Source organism: Megalops cyprinoides, chromosome 10 (assembly GCF_013368585.1).
Source record: "Megalops cyprinoides isolate fMegCyp1 chromosome 10, fMegCyp1.pri, whole genome shotgun sequence".
Lineage (NCBI taxonomy): Eukaryota > Metazoa > Chordata > Actinopteri > Elopiformes > Megalopidae > Megalops > Megalops cyprinoides.
This window is the reverse complement of record NC_050592.1, coordinates 10270758-10288782: the sequence shown is the minus strand read 5'-3', so window position 1 is coordinate 10288782 and position 18025 is coordinate 10270758. Positions and strand designations below refer to the sequence as shown.

Sequence of the window (18025 nt, the reverse complement as noted above, 5' to 3'; positions counted from 1 at the left end):
TACATCAAGGTTCACACTCTGTAAAAGTGGTATTATAACAAATAGTACCCACACACGTGGGGAATAAATTATCAATTTTTGGCGTAGGTCCAGGAGAGTATGTATTCATTTGTAGTGTCACAATTTTCAAGCTCTCTCAGTTTGCCCATGAATAAGAATAAATGAATAAATGTTAAAAATCCCAAATTTAAGGAATGTAAAGTTGAAGCTTGTCAAAATAAACTGCATATATGTATCAGTTAGTGCTGCCTTCATATAAATTACATGCGGCAGTTTTTGCGTATCTTGTATGTCTATATTTGATCATTTTTGGAATAAATTGTATATACTGTACATGCTCTTAGTGACTGGTGTTCACACACTGAATGAACCCTTTCATGTGACTCATATCCTGCAGGCACTGGAATGAGCTCCACACTGGTCTTGACTGTACAAGAGCTCAACTCTTCATAACCTGAGGATCCAAAACCTAACTAGACCCTGTTGCAGAGCCAGCTTGTTCCTTCTGTCTGTGGGACAAGATCCTGTCTGCTTGTTAACCATGAAGGAGTTAATTTAGATCTCCCGCCTGACACAATTTCCACCTCCCTCTGAATTGTCTTTCCAACCTGCAATCACTTCACCCCACCAACAGCATCCTTCTCTCTCCCTCATTTATACCGCTCTCTGGCAAAATGGATCAGCCTGTTCCTGCTCTGTCCAGACTGGAGGTGGATGTAGATTTGGGCTTTGCCCTCTTTTTCCTCTTTCTACTCTGCTTCTTTCTACTCGTTACTGTAGTGAGATGTGCCCAGATGGTCATGGACCCATACAGTGCCATCTCCACCTCCACCTACCAAGAGGAGCAGATCAACAACTGATCATACTGTTGCAAGACCATGTCCATCCAGGAGCAAAGGACCAAAAGAAACATCCACAGCTGTGGAGATATTAACCTCATACTGCGGTTTCACCTCTGTCCCAGAGATGCGACCCCAGAAGTAATCGCAAAAACCCAAGCTGGAGCGTCACTGCCTCATCGCGCCACTGTTAGCTGGCACTGTGGACAGCTCAATATCCATGCAAAACCCACAGAGAAACTGCACTGCTGAACTCTACCACTGGCACAAGTGATCCAGCGCACCATAAAATTCAGTGTTTTGCAAAAAAAAAAAAAAATGCCTTTGCTACTGGTAAAAACATCAAATGACTCATGCTGGAGAAAATGATATTGACAGGCTGGTAGAAAAACTGATTCCAGCTGGTTGTAGGAAAAAGAAGCTGCGTTATGAGACAAGCGGCAGAGGGCATGGTTGGTATCAAGGTCTGTGGGAGAGGAGGAGACTTGAATGGAAGAATACTTTTATATTAATGTTTGAAAATGTATGTAGCTAAGATGTTATTCTGTAATTTTTCTCAGATCCACTCTGACATCCACAATGACAAACTGATCCACATGTATAGTAGCAGATTCACTTTACCACTGTTCTATGCTATAATGGTTCTCAAATCAAAGTTATTAAATTGATGTCGACATTTAATATAGTAAAAGACGCTCCCCCTCCTCAATGTACCCATGACAGTGGATGGATTTACAAATTATCTCCTATATAGGTTTAATTAAGCACACATGTTGTCTGACTGAATGGGTGGCAAGTATGTCTAGAAAGGACTGCTATAATGCAGACATCACACTGAATGCAGTGATACATTTCATATGCAGACACAGACTCTCTGGGTTCACAGGTAAATTTCCTCTACTTAAACATATTATAATAATATATTCAGGGTGGCAGTGTAGCATAGTGGTAAGGAATAGGACTTTGATCCCATTCTCCACTGGGGCACTGCTGTTGTGCCCTTGGGCAAGGTACCGAATCCGGAACTGCCTCAGTAAATATCCAGCTGTATAAATGGGTATCATGTAAAAAATAAAAACTGTAACCTTTGTAAGTTGTTCTGGATAAAACTGTCTGCTAAATGCCAGTAATTTAGTGTAGTCAGTCATTTACCAGTTAAATCCTACTACTAATAATATAAATACAATATGATAATAATAACATTTTTAACAGCGTATGTTGTTGCTCAAGTCCACAACTCCCACCTCAGACTTGAATCCATGACCATAGGGTTCAAATTTCAGGGTGCAAGCTACCACTCCACATCCTGCCCCAACACAAAGATGTACAAAATATTATTCAAAAACATAATGAAAACCTATACGCTCAAATAATATTATTATTGGAGCAAAGAGAGAGAACTGTATACATTTTTTTCGTCCTGTAATTCCCGCCTGAATGTCGGACCTTACCGCCGATTGCCTGCTGTTTAGCTAGTCGGAACATTCTCTCCAGGTATTGGTCACAAATAACGCGAGTGGGCGGGGACTGTTCGCAGCTTCTCAATTGCAGTCGACGTAGGTTATTCGTCTTTGAAGGTGTCGCTCACGTTGACCTGTAATTACGATTGGATAGAGGGCGGGTTCGGTGGGCATGGCTAATAGATGTGCTGACGGAAAGGATAGGGATGGGGGATGAGATGCATTGACTTGAAAACATGAACTCAGATGATAAAATAGATTAAACGATAGCCGTTAAAATACATATTTGCAGGCTTTCAATAGTTTTATTGAAAAAGATTGAGAATTAATTTGAGATAAATTTGGACTAGCACGGCGGTGGCTAGTTTAAAGGTAAGTTTAAGACTAGCTTGCTAGCTAAAATGTCGACATTGTTTGTGGGGTGCAATTTGGAAGTAATTTTAACAAGCAGAATGCACATTTTAAACTCTTGAATTAACGTCTTCTGCACAAAACGTTATGGTTGTGATGAATTTGCGACCGGTAACCAATACAAAATCATAAAGAATCATAAAAAACAGATAACCACAGACGAGATTTGAATTCACTCGCAGCCTGCTCGGGTTGCGCGTCTTTACCATGCGCCGAGGTTCCTTGTCTCCTTTTTGTCGATTTCGGTCATGGTATTTGTAGTTTTATTTCCGCCTGTGTTGTCGTTCTTAGATACAGAGACATTGGTGGTACTTGTCTCTGTCAAAGGGGTATTTCATTTTTCTCTGCTAACTCGATTACTGCATAGTGTCTGCGGAATCTCAGGGGGAAAATAACGATACTTCTGGATGTCTGTTACTTCGTGTTAACGAGCGGCGCTCTTTATACTACATTTACCGTCAGCCAGCGAATGTGCGGTGTAGAGGCTTAGCACTGTTAGCGCAGTCAGCAAGAAGGCCCTGAGTCCAAGATCTGGGTTTGAACAGACGGGGGCCTTTCTGTGTGGAGTCTGCATGTTCTTCCCAGGTGGGTTTCCTCCGGGGGCTCCGGTTTCCTCCCGCAGTGCAAAGATATGCACGTTAGATGGATTGGGGACGCTAAATTGGCCCTGTGTGCGCGCGCGCCTGTTCTCCTGACAGGTTTTTACAGTGTTATCCATTTACAGCTGGATATTTACTGAGACAACTGTGAGTTAAGTACCTTGCTTAGTGCCCCCGTGAGGAATCGAACTAGCAACCTTTCGGTTACGAGTCCTGCTCCTTAACCACTATGCCATTACCCCCCGGTTACTGCTTAGATAGGCTGCAGGCCCCCAATTCACCGCGACCACGCAAAGGACCAAGCGGTGTGAGAATTATTTCCGTAGAATAATTCCATCGCTGCAATAAAGTACCAAACGCTATTTCAGTGATTTCTGAATGAACATGGTCCCCTCCTTGTCTCCATGTTAGCAAGGTGCATGACACCAGTGAGCACAGCAAGGAATGCCCCTGGTTTTATTAATCGAATCTTAATGTAATGGTAACAAATATCCAGAATGGGTATTTTTATCCTGGTAATGTCTATTTCTTCCTGCATTTTTCTATCTGTCTGTGGCCCTCACCCCCTCCGTCTTCTTGAAAGTGTCCTGCAGGAATATCAGACACGGCATGGTGTTGTTTTTTCCTGTGGTAGTTTGTGGTTCTCCAGGTGTTCCTGTAGTACTTACTCTGTAATTAGTAATATTCCTGCTCTCTAGGCGAACCTTGTTAGTGCGTGGCAGTTAGGTGTTTAATTTTGTTCATGTATTATTGGTAACTGTTTTTAAAATGCTTTTAAAATCATATATTGGCAAGGTAATTTGTTTATTTACGTTAGCTATTTTATTTTTTTCTGACAAAGTTTAATGCGGTGATTTGTGTTTATGATGTGGTAAAGGGTGCTGGGATATCTGATGTTGTTCCCCTTGGAGCCATGCCGAAGAAGGGGAAGAGGTCTCAAATTGCAAAGCTGCGTTGTCGTAAGTTGCATCAATGCAGTTTGAGAACAGTTCAACAGGCAGTGTCTTGTGATCCTCAGAGCAGTCACTTTGTCAGAGGTGCCCCATGTTGAACATATTGAACGGATCATATCAGTGAGGTCAATTTTCAGCACTTGTTGCTCAGAGGGACTAAATTATGAGGGAGCGGTAGGATGCACCTAGTTGTCTTGTTATCACACACTGCACACCGGTTTGTTGTTGTTTACTAATAAATTCAGTAGCACATTGTTTACCAGCATTCTTCACTGACGCATCAGAAGTGAGAGTAGAGATATAAGGAATTATTGTTTACTTTATAATTTCTCCTCTGGTGACTTTTATAGGTATGTTCATTGTGTTCCACCTTTAGACATTACTGTAAAGTAGAGGATTCTGTCATGAATATGGATATATACAGAAAGCAAGGGTTTTAAGTTAAATATAGACGGTGTCTGTCACTGCTGAGATATTAGGTTTATAGACGGGACCTGTGTGTATGGAGGGCGTGCTCACCTTCGCTTGTTTTGTGTTGTTTTCTGTATTGAAACAGAAAGGATCGCAATCGCCAAACGGGAAGCACAGGGTAACACAGGTAAGGGGTGTAACCATTCTTCACTTTCTTTGTGAGATGTAAAAAAAAGAATTGCTAAGTATTCCAACAGTAAGTCACACAGTTAGCCGTGCTCCCGTATCCGTCAAAAAGACACATGCACGCACATAGATATCCAGGGATAAACTAAGGTTTTGCTTTTTATCCTTTATATTGTTGGAGAAAAAAGCAAAAGACTCTGGTGGTGGCACTCCTGATTCTCAGGATGGGGTTCAGCTCCATGCAGTCTGAGCTTTTCGCTTTTCCAACCTCTGCTTAAGAGTGAGGAATTTGTGTGTTTATGTCCCGTCGTTGGTGAGTGTAGGAGTGTGCCATTGTGTATGTGCGCGCACACACCTCGACACACAGACGCATACACACTCTCTCTCTCTCTCTCTCTCTCCGTCTCCGTCTCCGGTCTGAGGTTACAGCAAGTGTTTTAATAATGTCTTGTGTCGTCCTTCTATGATAATCTGGTGTAGTGTTTTACCGCGTTGCTGTTTCTCTTCCTCCGTCTGCTGCCTGCTCTCAGGGATGGAGGGCATAGAGGAAGGCTTTGAGGAGGAGCTGGGGGTCTCCCTGGAGGAGCTGCGGCAGTGGATCGAGAAGGAGGTGGAGCAGAGCGAGGTGGTGAGGCAGAGGAAGGCCCAGCTGACGGATCTGCAGAACTGGGTGGAACAGAGGGAGAAGGAGGTGGCTGCCGTGGAGCTGCTCTTCAGCAACGCCTCTGAGTGAGTGTGTGTGTGTTTGTGTGTGCATTCCTGTGTGTGCAGGGCAGCAGTGAGGCGCAGTGGTAAGGAGCACAGCAGAGTGCATAACGGAAATGTTGCCGGTTCGATTCCCCACTGGGGCACTGCTGTTGTGCCCTTGGGCAGGTTACTTGACCTACCATTGCCGTAGTAACTATCCTGCTGTGTAAATGGATACAACTATAGCCTCCAGATGAGACCAGCTGCTCTGTAAAATCAGTATGGCAGCAGCATGGAGGAGGACACTTGACGGGGGCGTGGGGGGGGTTGGGGGTCTGGTTAATGGTGATGTCGTTGCGTAGTTTTGTGTATGCCTGCATGCGAGTGCCGGCATCGTGTGTTAATGCTGCCGTCTTGGAAGGAGCAGGCACAGCGTGCGTAACTAGCCGTGCAACGCGCTGTGTTCAAGGTCGGTTGTGGAGTGCGAGACGCTGGTGAAAGAGGTGTACAGTAAGATGGGACTGGTCTACAAGGACAGCAGTTCGGAAGACGAGGGCGGGGGTCGGGGGGCGCAGTCCTCCGAAATCATTGAGATCGACGACGATGACGACGACGACGACGATGTCATCGCTGTAGGATGTGGTACGGACATTTCATCTCGTATCAGTTGCCATCATTTCAATTTGACTTGTAATGTTGGGTACTTAGAGGTGTTTGTTAAAGGTACATATTATGATTGCCTATTGTTGCACATGTGTTATGGCCATCGTGTAGCCCACACTGATGCTATGAACAAACAGATTTTATGTATTTTTGACCATTTTGTTTCTGTGCATCACAGTGGTCCCTCCAAAGAAGGTCACAACCCCTGTCAAGGATCCAGCGGTGAGAACTGCATATTTATGCAATAAAACATAGCACACACATACAAAATATTGTTGAAATACTTAATTGGATTAACAGGAATAGAAAAATTTTCTCTTGATTACTCTTCGTCACCTCACTGTCCCCATTCTCTCTCTCTCTCTCTCTTTTGTAGTTCAATGAAGCATCAGCAGCCCTCCAGAGGTCCTCCCAGCAGGTGCAGAAATTGGCTCAGGCAGTGAACAGGACAACCCCAAATGTCACTCCCACCAAACCTCCCCCTCCGCCAGTTGTGCGCCGAGGTGAGGCTCTGTCCGTCCGCCGCCAGTCAGCCCTCCGGCGCTCTCCTCGATCCCAGACCCTCCGATCGCTGATAGCGTGCTCTACGCGCCCGTGAAGGAAGAATGGCCCTCATCTTCTTCCCTCTCTCCCTTAGAGGTGAGCCACTCCCTCTCCATGCCGGCGGTGTTCGTGTCCCAGGCCCCGCGCAACACCCCCACCCAGCCCAACCCTGCCCTCAAAGAGGACGCACTTCACCTGGACATGAGCATCCTGGGCAAGAAGAGGACCAAGACCTGGCACCGCGGCACACTCATCGCCATCACCCGTGCTGGTAAGCCCCTGGCTTGCACAAGCTAGCTTCTGCCTTGTTTGGCCAGCTGTTGAAACTTGGTCACGCAGCACTTCTGATAGCATTGACTCCTTATATGGGTTTTTACTTGTGTTGTACTCTGCCTCGCTTGTAAGTCACTTTGGATGAAAAGCGTCTGCCAAGTGAAGTGTAAATGGAAGGCCAGAGCAGGATCCTCTTTGGGGCTAGTGGACTTTTGGGGAGGTTATGGTGTAATCTTGATAAGGTGCGTTAAAGCACATTGCCTTATTTGTGTAATGCACGGCACACGGAAAAGACGAGAGAGTAGCCTTACAGAGATGGAAAGGAAAGCAAGAGAACAGCACCTGCTGCGATTCAGAGTTAATCAGAAACTGCAACACTGTCTGCCGCTCTATGCCAGGTCAACTGTGTTTGCTCAAGCCTGGCCTCTCCGCTGTGTGTCAGTCAAGTTATCAGGCCTTATGTGATTAATGTGTTTTTCACATCACATTGTTGAGTAGATATCGCCTGTCTGCCTTGTTACTTTACTGTAGGGTATGGCTTAAAGTACAAGGTGAAGTTTGAGAACAAGGGGAAGAGCCTGCTGTCGGGGAACCATGTGGCCTTCGACTACCACCCTACCCTGGAGCGCCTCTACGTGGGCGCCCGCGTGGTTGCCAAGTACAAAGACGGCAACCAGGTGTGGCTGTACGCCGGCATCGTGGCCGAGATGCCCAACAGCAAGAACCGTATGAGGTGAGAGAGAGAGGGGCGGAGGGCTGTTCGGGGGGGGTAGTTGGGCTCGTAACTGAAAGGTCACTGGTTTTGATTCCCTGTTGGGGCATTGTTGCTGGTACCCTTGGGCCAGGTATTTAACTCCCAATTGTAAATACCCAGCTGTATAAATGGATAAAATTGTAACCTATGTAAGATGCTCTGGATATGAGCGTCTGCTATATGATTATAATGTAATGTGTATGTGTGTGATCCGTAATGAGAAGGCACAGATCAAGGACGTTTCACAGAAAAGATAACACGACTATGTCTGCTTGTGCTCACAGGTTCCTCATCTTCTTCGACGACGGTTACGCCTCCTACGTCAGCCTGCCAGAGCTGTACCCTGTCTGCAGACCCTGTAAGATATAGGGCCGGCTCGCTCTGTCCTAATCTTCCCAATGACATCTGTGGACGAGGCCCGCATTGACTCCCTCCCCCTCTCTGTCTCTGGACAGTGAAGAAGACATGGGAGGACATCGAGGACCCCTCCTGCAGGGACTTCATTGAGGAGTACATCACAGCCTACCCAAACCGGCCCATGGTGCTGCTCAAAGCGGGGCAGCTGATCAAGACCGAGTGGGAGGGCACCTGGTGGAAGAGCCGTGTGGAGGAGGTGGATGGCAGCCTCGTCAAGATCCTCTTCCTGGTGAGACATTATTCATTATTCATGACTTTCTGGGTTCTGGAATGTTCTTTCTCCATCTGTATTTAACCGCATTTTATGTAATAATTATTATTTTTTTTAATTTTTTTTTTAATGTTTCTGGGCTGTTGGTAATGTGGATGGGTAAGTGCAAGTGGATGAATGTACACTGCCTGTCTGGGTTTGCGTAATGGTACTGGTGTCGTTTCAGGATGACAAGCGCAGTGAGTGGATTTACAGGGGCTCGACGCGTCTGGAGCCTATGTTCAACCTGAAGGTGAACTCTGCCAACTCGGAGAAGAAGCAGGCTGGGCAGCAGAGGACACGTCCAAACATGGGTAATACACCCAAATCCCCACCCTCTAACACCTGCTACCTCTAGGATTTGATGTCTGTTTTAGATGTAGTGTTGTGATGCGTATCCAGACACGAGCAATGGACCAGCGTGCAGAAGGCGTGCTGTGTTACACGCTCTCTTTTGGTTCCAGGAGCAGTGAGGACAAAGGGTCCTGTAGTCCAGTACACTAATGAGAACAGCAACGCTGGAGCCAACAAACCCCAGGTCACACACCCCGTGCCACGCCCCCTGCAGCTGCCAGCCCCAGCGCAGCCGTCCCGCACCGAGTGAGTACTGAGGGGAGCCGATATCCCAGCATGCTCCACTGCGCAGCTCATCTGATCTGTTTTAGTGAGTTTTGTAGGGCTTGGACATCATCACATACATTTCTAGCCTGAGGCTAATGTTGTAAAGTCAAATCAGGACAGCTTTATTGTCAGCCCATCCATATACTAGTATACAGTAGGGTTGACCCATGGGACCCATAGCGCTACATTAAGACAGTGAAATACAAAGACAACATAAGATGCAAGGCATGAAATCAATAAATAACAAGACAATAAGTACAATACAAGACAATAAATAGACAAAGTAAGAGGCAGAAATGTGCAAGTAGCAATTGTAAACAATTATATGTGGAAACAATTACGTTAAATTATGTGATTTAACAAGATTATCACAGTGTATTTCAGAGGTAAATGGACTCCGTTTTGTACGCGTCACACTTCCCCGTCTTGTTTTTATTCCCCTCCTCTCTTTCGGTCACTCTCCAGGAGCCCTGACAGCTTGGCCCGATCCAAACAGCAAGTGGCCAAAAAGAGCACTTCCCCCTTCGTTGCCCCCTTCGTGTCACCCCGTGCCGGAGGCCCCGGCGAACTCCAGCCAGCTGCTCCCAAACCCTCGCAGCCCCTCAGCTCCCCCAACGCTGTGGCCCCCGGAATCACGTCCAGGTAAGCAGGGTGGGCAAAGTAAAGGGCGGAGCAGGAGAGCGGAAGGCTATGAGGAGGAGAGCCGGTGCCCCGACTAGTCCTTCATGCTGTAGCTGTTGGGACCAAGATGATTGATCTCGCAGGCAATTTAAGAATTGAGTGGAAGACACTGCAGTCAAAATCTTGCCAAGATTTTAGATGTTGTTTCGCGAAGACTCATTGAATGCCCCTGAGGGAAACATGGGGTTCCAATAAGCAATGAGTAACCATTCAATTTACATGCTCCTCTCTCCCTTTTGTCTCCCTCCTGTCTCCTGTCCCTTTCCGCCTTTGTCTTCCTCCTTCCCTCTCTCTCCCCTTCTCTCTCCCTCCCTTTCCCTTTCCCCCTCTGCACCCCCAGGGTCTTCATACTGCAGCCAGGCAACATGGCCACCCTTCCCAGCACTCCCCAGCAGCCCACGCAGCAGCAGTCTGCGGTGTCCGTGGTCCCGCCGGCACAACCGCCGACGCCCTACCCCTGCGACCGCATCCCCCACGAGCCCTCCTACCAGGCCCCCAATGAGCGGCTCTTCTACCTGCCGCACACCTGCTCCCCCGCCTGCCTGAACCGCATCCGGCCCATCCGCCTGGACCAGCACCGCGGCCGCAACCCGCTGCTCACGCCCCTGCTGTACGAGTTCCGCCGGATGACCGGGCGGCGCCGCGTCAACCGCAAGGTGTGCTCTGCTGTTTTCTGTATGTCTGCGACGGCCTCATATGGCCGCATTGTGTATACATTGCCTTTGCTTTCAAAATCACTCTGGACAAGGCCATTGGGCCAAATGACAGAAGGTGAGTGTAGGCCTCTTGCTCTTGTTGTTGTTCAGGGCCTTAGTGCCACATCGGTGGAGGGTTTTGCAGTTATGTCGTGCTTTTCAGCGTACTGTTTACAAAAAAACTCTTTTTAGAAGACACAGCTCTTCTGCGCTCACTTGAACACCTGTGCTCACTACCACCGAAAGCAATTCTTATATCGTAAAAAATATTGATATATATTGAAAAAAAGAAAAATTATTCTGGGTTCATACACTGTTATCTCTACCTGCTAACCTGGTCTAGCGAACTATTGAAACTTGTTGACGATCCTTATGTGGCACTTTTGCTTGTGTTGAACTCTGCCTCACTTGTAAGTCGCTTTGGATAAAAGCGTCTGCCAAATGAATAAATGTAAATGTAATACATGTTTACTAGCAGCTTTTGGCTGGCGGTTCCTCCTTTTCCCCGTCCCTCTCAGATGTCGTTCCACGTGATCTACAAGTCCCCCTGCGGGCTCTGCCTGCGGAGCATGGCGGAGATCCAGCGCTACCTCTTCCAGACGCACTGTGACTTCATCTTCCTGGAGATGTTCTGCCTGGACCCCTACGTGCTGGTGGACCGCCGCTTCCAGCCCCAGAAGCCCTTCTACTTCATCCGGGACATCACGAAAGGCCGGGAGGACATCCCGCTGTCCTGCGTCAACGAGATCGACACGACCCCGCCGCCCAGCGTGGCCTACAGCAAGGAGCGCATCCCGGCCGACGGCGTCTTCATCAACACCAGCCCGGACTTCCTGGTGGGCTGCGACTGCACCGACGGCTGCAGAGACAAGTCAGTAACACCCCCCCCCCCCCCCCCCCGCCCCCCTCCGGAGCTGAGCACGGGTTCTGCTGTGCACCTGTGTGTGCGTGGGGCAAGTCAAGCCTACCGTCCCCAGCTGCATCCTGATAAAACTAATTTCTAGTTATGTGGCCCAGAATCACTCTCACTGATAGCTAGGTGTTGCGTGACTGTGTGAGCGTCTGTGTGTGTGTGTGTGGGAGAAGTGGGTGGTGCTGACAGATCTAATCTTGAAGGCACATAGGGATCTTTGTATTTTCACTGAAGCTGTTATGTCCCTGATTGTAACTGTTATTGGGCTTACAGGTGCGTGGCGACATAGGGTTTTTTAGGCAGAATGTGGGAGTTACATGCAAAGTAGGGTCATGGTTTTTTGGCTTGTCACCACAGGTCAAAGTGCTCCTGTCACCAGCTGACCCTTCAAGCCACAGCCTGCACACCGGGAGGCCAGATCAACGCCAACGCTGGGTACACGCACAAGAGGCTGGAGGAGTGTCTGCCCACAGGGTGAGTGTGTGTTTTTCTGTCTGTCTGTCCTTATTCCAGTCACATCTCCTGTCGGTGAGGTTTCTGTGTTGTTGCTCCCTAAAAGCTGCCTGAAGGCACATTCCGGCTCAGATCACTTTAAGGGCAGTTGTTGACTGCCCGCCTCTCCCTCTCCCCCCGCAGGGTGTACGAATGTAACAAGCGATGCCGCTGCAACCCCCAGATGTGCACCAACAGGCTGGTCCAGCACGGGCTGCAGGTGCGCCTGCAGCTCTTCAAGACCCAGAACAAGGGCTGGGGCATCCGCTGCCTGGACGACGTGGCCAAGGGCTCCTTCGTCTGCATCTACGCCGGTGCGACTGAGGGACCATGTGGGACAGGGAGGGAGTGGCACATCATGGGCGTGTCCCTCTTTGTCTACTAGTCCCCCTCCGTCTCACTTATCTTTCTCTCCCCCTCCCTTCTTCCACCTCTCTCTGTTCCTCTCTCGCGCTCCCGCATCTCAGGTAAAATCCTGACCGACGACTTCGCGGACAAGGAGGGCCTGGAGATGGGCGACGAGTATTTCGCCAACCTGGACCACATCGAAAGCGTGGAGAACTTCAAGGAGGGCTACGAGAGCGAGGCGCACTGCTCCGACAGCGATGGCAGCGGGGTGGACATGAGCAGGGTCAAGTCCACCCCGGCGTCCCTGCAAGGCAGGGGCGAGTCCAAAGCGGAGGAGGACACCAACAGCGGCAACGGGGGCAAAGGTGACCCTCCGCAATCAAAAAATTAAAAACTTTAGCATTAATTTCCTCTGGCTGTGCTACGTGAACAGGGTTTGGTAATAAGTGGAGAAGGGCTCTGGGGGACCTGAGGCCCGAGGGCTGCGGGCTCTCGGGTGGCGCCCAGTTTTAAACGGAAAGTGCGAGTTGCAGAAACGGAACCAGGAAACTAACCGGGCACCCGGGCTCTTGTGTCGCATCCAGGTCAGGAGGGCTCCTCCGGGGACGAAGATGACGACGACGAGGATGGCGACGACGACGACTCGAACAACGACGATGACGACGACAGCTCGGACGACAACTTCGTGAAGGTGCCGTATTACAGTTCCAGCTCTGTGTGGAGGAGCTACACCACACGCAGGCAGGCCAAGGGACTGAAGGAAGGTGAGAGAGAGAGGGGGATGCTGGGAGTAATGTGGTACAGCTGTTTTGAGAGAGAAATTCTTTTTCTGTCAGTAAACTGGAAATGCAGTTCAGCTTGTCTGATAAATTGACAGTAGTCCAGTGTTTGCCTCCAGTAAAAGGTAGCAGAGGTACACTATATGGACAAAAGTGTTAGGCAACACCTGTTTTGCAGGGTTTGGGCTAGGCCCCTTATCTCCAGTGAAGGTCAATCTTAATGATTCAGCATACCAAGACATTTTGGACAATGCTATGCTTCCAACTTTTTTAACGTTTTTGGGGAAGGCCCTTTTCTATTCCAACATGACTGTGCCCTAGTGCACAAAGCAAGGGCTATAAAGACATGGTTTGATGAGTTCGGTGTGGAAGAACTTGACTGGCCCGCATAGAGCCCTGACCTCAACCCCATCGAGCACCTTTGGGATGAACTGAAATGGAGATTGCGAGCCAGGCCTCTCGTCCAACATCAGTGCCTGACCTCATAAATGCTCTAAAGAATGAATGGGCACAAATTCCCACAGAAACACTCCAAAAGCCTTCCAAGAAGAGTGGTAGCTGTTATATCTGCAAAAGGGGGACCAACTCCATATTAAATTATATGTATTTTAATACAATGTCATTACAATGTAATGGTTAGGCGTCTGAATACTTTTGTCCATATAGTGTATCTAAATCTAATCTAAATCAGGGTTTTGATTTGATTCGCTTTCTGCTCCTCCCGTTACATTACATTACATTACTGGCATTTAGCAGCCGCTCTTACCCAGACCTTATCCAGTACTTTCCCCAAGGGTACAGTGGCAGTGCCCTGGCAGGGGATCGAACCGGCAACCTTTCAGTTACGAGTCCTGCTCCTTACCACTGTGCTACACTGCCACCCCACAGGGAGCCAGGACAGTAAGGATGGAATGAGTGTGTCTGCGGGGGGTACAGACGAAACGAAGCCACCCACCATGCCGGAGGAGAGCGGGAAGAGCAAGGTGGCTTCCTGGCTGACCAGCCAGTCGTCCACCCCCTCACAGCCCATGGTCAAACTGGAGGGCCCGAAAGACGAGAAGAAGGTGAGTGAAGGAGGACCAGTGTGGAGCCCCCCCCTTTTTTGCATGATTATGTATTGTGTTATTAATACCACAGTCTTATTTCCGATCTGCTCTCATTTGGGTTTTCTTGTTTTAGGAACCCGTGGACCAGAAGGGCCCGTCGTAAGTCCTCACTCCCAGCTGCGTTCAGAGGCCACACGCCCAAGCAGAGCTCAGTAGCTGCATTAGTCATTGGCACGCTGACACCAGTAAGAGCAGTGGCGCTGTAAGAGGCTCTGCAGCAGACGTTAGTGACACTGCAGTGTCAGAAACCGAGTGTGAGAAAAGGCAGAGAGGAAAGGGGCAGGTCATGTTTGTGGAACATGTATGGTCGTATGGATTTTGCTGAAGGGCGAATGTGTCGCGGACGGAGAACCGCGTACCGCTGAAGTGAAATGGCTGAACAGTGACATTGGATTCATCTCTTTTATTGAAAAGGGGGACCATCAGCAATCCCGCGGTGAAGGCAGAGGGAGGGAAGCAGCCGCCCGGAGGAAACCAGGTACAGTCCACCTGAGCCTGCCTTGCTGAGGTCATTACACAATGTTATTTTTTGAGTTATTATTATTTTTTTTTTTGAGGTTTTCCAAACCTCACAAGCTGAGTGAAAATAGAATCGGTAGCAATAAATTCATGATTCTGGCAAGCATCTTTAAATAAAAAAACTAAGTCAATAAAGTAGGTGAAAGGGAATCATATATGTATTACCATTTACCTTGTAAATCCTTGCTATGTAGTCTCATAGATTAATCCAGTAGTGTATTCTCTCTCCATCCATCTGTCAGGACGTGATGACCCTCTCTGACAGCGATGATGTCCAGACCATCAGCTCTGGATCAGAGGACAACAAGGAGCGGGAGAGGCAGTCTCAGGGTGAGGGGTGGTGGCGGAGATTCCGCTGAGGGGTGGAGGGTAGTGGGACTGGGACCTCCTCTTCATGTAAAGGTCCTCTTTCTCCTCCTCCTCCTCTTCCTCCTCCTCCTCCTCCTCCTCCTCTCCTTTCTCAGGTCCAGTGAAGAGGCAGGTGGCGGTCAAGTCCACCCGCGGCATTGCCCTCAAGTCCACACACGGCCTGGTGGTGAAAACGGGCGGGGTGGGGGGAGGCGGCACGGGCGGGGCGGGAGGCCCCACGGGGCCTGGAGGTGCAGGGGGAGACGGCAGCCCCGCCTGGAAGAACACCAGGCAGTTTTACGACGGGGAGGAGTCCTGTTACATCATCGACGCCAAGCTGGAGGGCAACCTGGGCCGATATCTCAACGTGAGTGTCAGAAAACTTATGGCAGGCATGTTGTAGAGGGTAGCACAGTGGCTGACCTTGACTGCAGCCTAGACATTTGCAGGTTCAAATCCCAGGTGTGACGTATAACCCATTCTGGATAAGTTTACCTGCTGAGAAAGTCAATGTAAAAAGTAGGAGAAGGAGGAAAAAAAGAGAACACATGGTGATAGCTGAGATCTTTCATTTTCAGATATCGTGATCATTAAATGCCATAACTGCCAAACCTCTGGCTGTTTTTGGTTTTTTTTTTTTTTTTTTTTGCTGTTTTTTGACCTATTTGGTCTCCCTTTTTTAACTACAGCACAGCTGCAGTCCCAACCTGTTTGTGCAGAACGTCTTTGTGGACACGCACGACCTGCGCTTCCCCTGGGTGGCCTTCTTCGCCAGCAAGTCAGTGTGATACAGCGCGCAGTTCACCCTCTCCTGACTGTTTACCCACTGACACCTCACTCTGACCGGACCGTCGGGGTGTGGGAGGGGGAGGGAGGGGCAGTGCTGCTGTGCTTTTTTTAGTTACCAGGTGTTCCCAGTTCTGTGATACTGTAGGTTTCTGCAGCCCTTTACATCATAAAAACATAGGCCTGGGGAGAGAGATTAAAATACATTACATTACATTATTGTCATTTAGCAGACGGTCTTAACCAAAGCGACTTACATAGGTTACAATTTTTTTTCCACATTATCCATTTATATACAGCTGGATATTTACTGAGGCAATTCTGTGTTAAGTACCTGGCTGAGGAGTACAGTTGCAGTGCCCCAGCGGGGAATCGAACCAGCAACCTTTTGGTTACAGTCCCTGCTCCTTACCACTATGCTACACTAACACCCCAGTGCCGCATTTCGCAACATTTATTCATTTGTCTCACTCCTCTCCAGAGCGACTTGCTAAAAGTTCATTCAACAATGTTACGTATGTAGCCGTGCATAAATAAATCCAGAAGACAGTCTTTCAGCTCTAGGTACCTGTGGGTAATGTGGTTGACCCAAACTGCCACATAAAATATCTAGCTGTATAAATAGTTAACATGTAAAATTTGTAATCTATGGTCTGTGTCCTCTAGGCAACTGTAATGTGATCAATAATGTGTTTTAAGTGCTCAGGTGGTATTGTAATGGGTCCTCCCAGGACCAAGAGCACATATGCCCAAGTGCCGATAGGGTTCATTTAATGTCGTGGCTGTTTGAGAAACTAAGGGAAGCCAAGGACACACACTACCCTCCATCATAGTCACTAGATCACAAATCAAAAGCATTGCCATACTACACGTAAAGTAAACGGCGAGTAATACGAGTAGCAGGTGTCAGGGGATGGGGATTGAGGTGGAACTGAGATGGCAGTCTGAAGACATGGGTCAGAGACACTTGCATTTGTTAATCCCGGGTGACCGGTCACAGGACAGCGCCCAAAGACCACGCACACGCACGTTCCACCGACGGCTGCCGTTTCCCCTCTTCCTCTCCAGGCGGATCAGGGCGGGCACGGAGCTGACCTGGGACTACAACTACGAGGTGGGCAGCGTCGAGGGCAAGGAGCTGCTGTGCTGCTGCGGGTCCACAGAGTGCCGGGGACGGCTGCTGTAGAGGCCTACATCGCCGCCACCACAATCACCACGCCCCTCTTTCCCTCTCCCTCTCCCTCTCCTCACCGTCTCCCACATGCACCCTGCTACACGCGCACCGAAGCGTACGCCTGTGGGCACACCGCCCCCAGCCTCTTTCTCACCTGTTCCTGTGTCTCCACCTCTCTGGATAGTGTGCTGTGGTGATGGCTGCTGAGTAGGTCATTCCCCTCGTCCCTGCTGTGGATCCCTCTCCCTCTCTTTCTCTGCTCTGCCCTCCATCTCTCCCTCGTCCTCTTGGCCCGTTTACTTGTCCGTCAGTCGTTTTCAGTCATTTGTATGTGGTGGCTGTTACTGTTTTGTTTTTATATAACATCATTACATCATTACATTATTTAGCAGTTTTTATTTAATTTTTTTTTGTCTTTATGCTCAAGTGCATTTCAATGTGTCCATGTCTGTACAGCCAGACCAAATTATACTTTGTCACAATTGAATAAAATTTCTCCATACATGGACTGAGGAAGGCTCCTTGATTTGCTAAACGTTTCCGTCTTGGGTAGCTTACCACAGAATGGGTATATTTTTGTTTGTCAGTGCACAATGAATTAAAACAAAGTATGCAAATTCCATTTACCTGTGGTATTCTGGTGAATATTGTGTCAACTGACCAGTAGGAACAGCGGATCAGAACTGACTTTCATAAAGTACATTTTTTGTTATGAAAATAAAAGATGCATGTTACATTCTAACCTGTTTTAATCTAAGTCACGTGATATTTTGATTTCACAGAGTGTTCTCTGGGCCATGAAACATTTTGACATTTTCTGAATTTGGGTAATCCGATGTTGCGATATTTTGTCTCATGCCTAGAACTTGCCTAGCACTCAGAGAAAACAGTTGGAGTTCGTTTCTGGGAGGTGCTCAAGCTTAGCCTCATGTATAACATGCACATCATTCACCAGGTTTATTGTTCACCCTAGGTATCATCATAAATTAAAATAATGCTAGCCTCAAAGGTCACCCTCTCTATTTACAGAAATCAAGATTGACGAGTCTGCATTATCTTATTAGGATGCCTCCATTTGAGGATATTTATGAAAAATTTAGAATGTAGAATTGAAGGC

General features: G+C 48.3%; 1 protein-coding gene across 3 annotated transcripts; it reads left to right on the top strand.

Moving 5' to 3' along the window:
* The first annotated feature begins 2497 nt into the window (after positions 1–2497).
* setdb1b (SET domain bifurcated histone lysine methyltransferase 1b) lies at positions 2498–17294 on the top strand. 3 transcript variants are annotated; one of them, XM_036539404.1, is made up of 27 exons: positions 2498–2671; positions 4187–4268; positions 4819–4860; positions 5390–5588; positions 6016–6188; positions 6388–6431; positions 6586–6712; positions 6847–7023; positions 7557–7758; positions 8064–8137; positions 8235–8425; positions 8634–8760; positions 8911–9046; positions 9533–9709; positions 10089–10404; positions 10962–11314; positions 11714–11830; positions 11993–12162; positions 12316–12561; positions 12781–12960; positions 13864–14039; positions 14155–14180; positions 14496–14559; positions 14843–14930; positions 15065–15315; positions 15638–15726; positions 16803–17294. In XM_036539404.1, exons 2-27 carry the CDS (start codon positions 4223–4225, stop codon positions 16918–16920), a joined length of 3909 nt encoding a protein of 1302 aa, XP_036395297.1. In that variant the 5' UTR covers positions 2498–2671; positions 4187–4222; the 3' UTR covers positions 16921–17294. The 3 variants fall into 3 exon arrangements, with proteins under 3 accessions (XP_036395297.1, XP_036395300.1, XP_036395298.1); XM_036539405.1 differs by lacking the exon at positions 2498–2671 and adding an exon at positions 3193–3295; XM_036539407.1 differs by lacking the exon at positions 4187–4268.
* The last annotated feature ends 731 nt before the right edge of the window (positions 17295–18025 follow it).

Bases quoted from the DNA above. Each gene is read 5' to 3' on its own strand.
- setdb1b (XM_036539404.1), top strand. From the start codon at position 4,223: ATGCCGAAGAAGGGGAAGAGGTCTCAAATTGCAAAGCTGCGTTGTC. The intron at 6,189-6,387 runs GTACGGACATTT...TGTGCATCACAG, and splicing joins TGTCATCGCTGTAGGATGTG to TGGTCCCTCCAAAGAAGGTC. The intron at 9,047-9,532 runs GTGAGTACTGAG...GTCACTCTCCAG, and splicing joins GCGCAGCCGTCCCGCACCGA to GAGCCCTGACAGCTTGGCCC.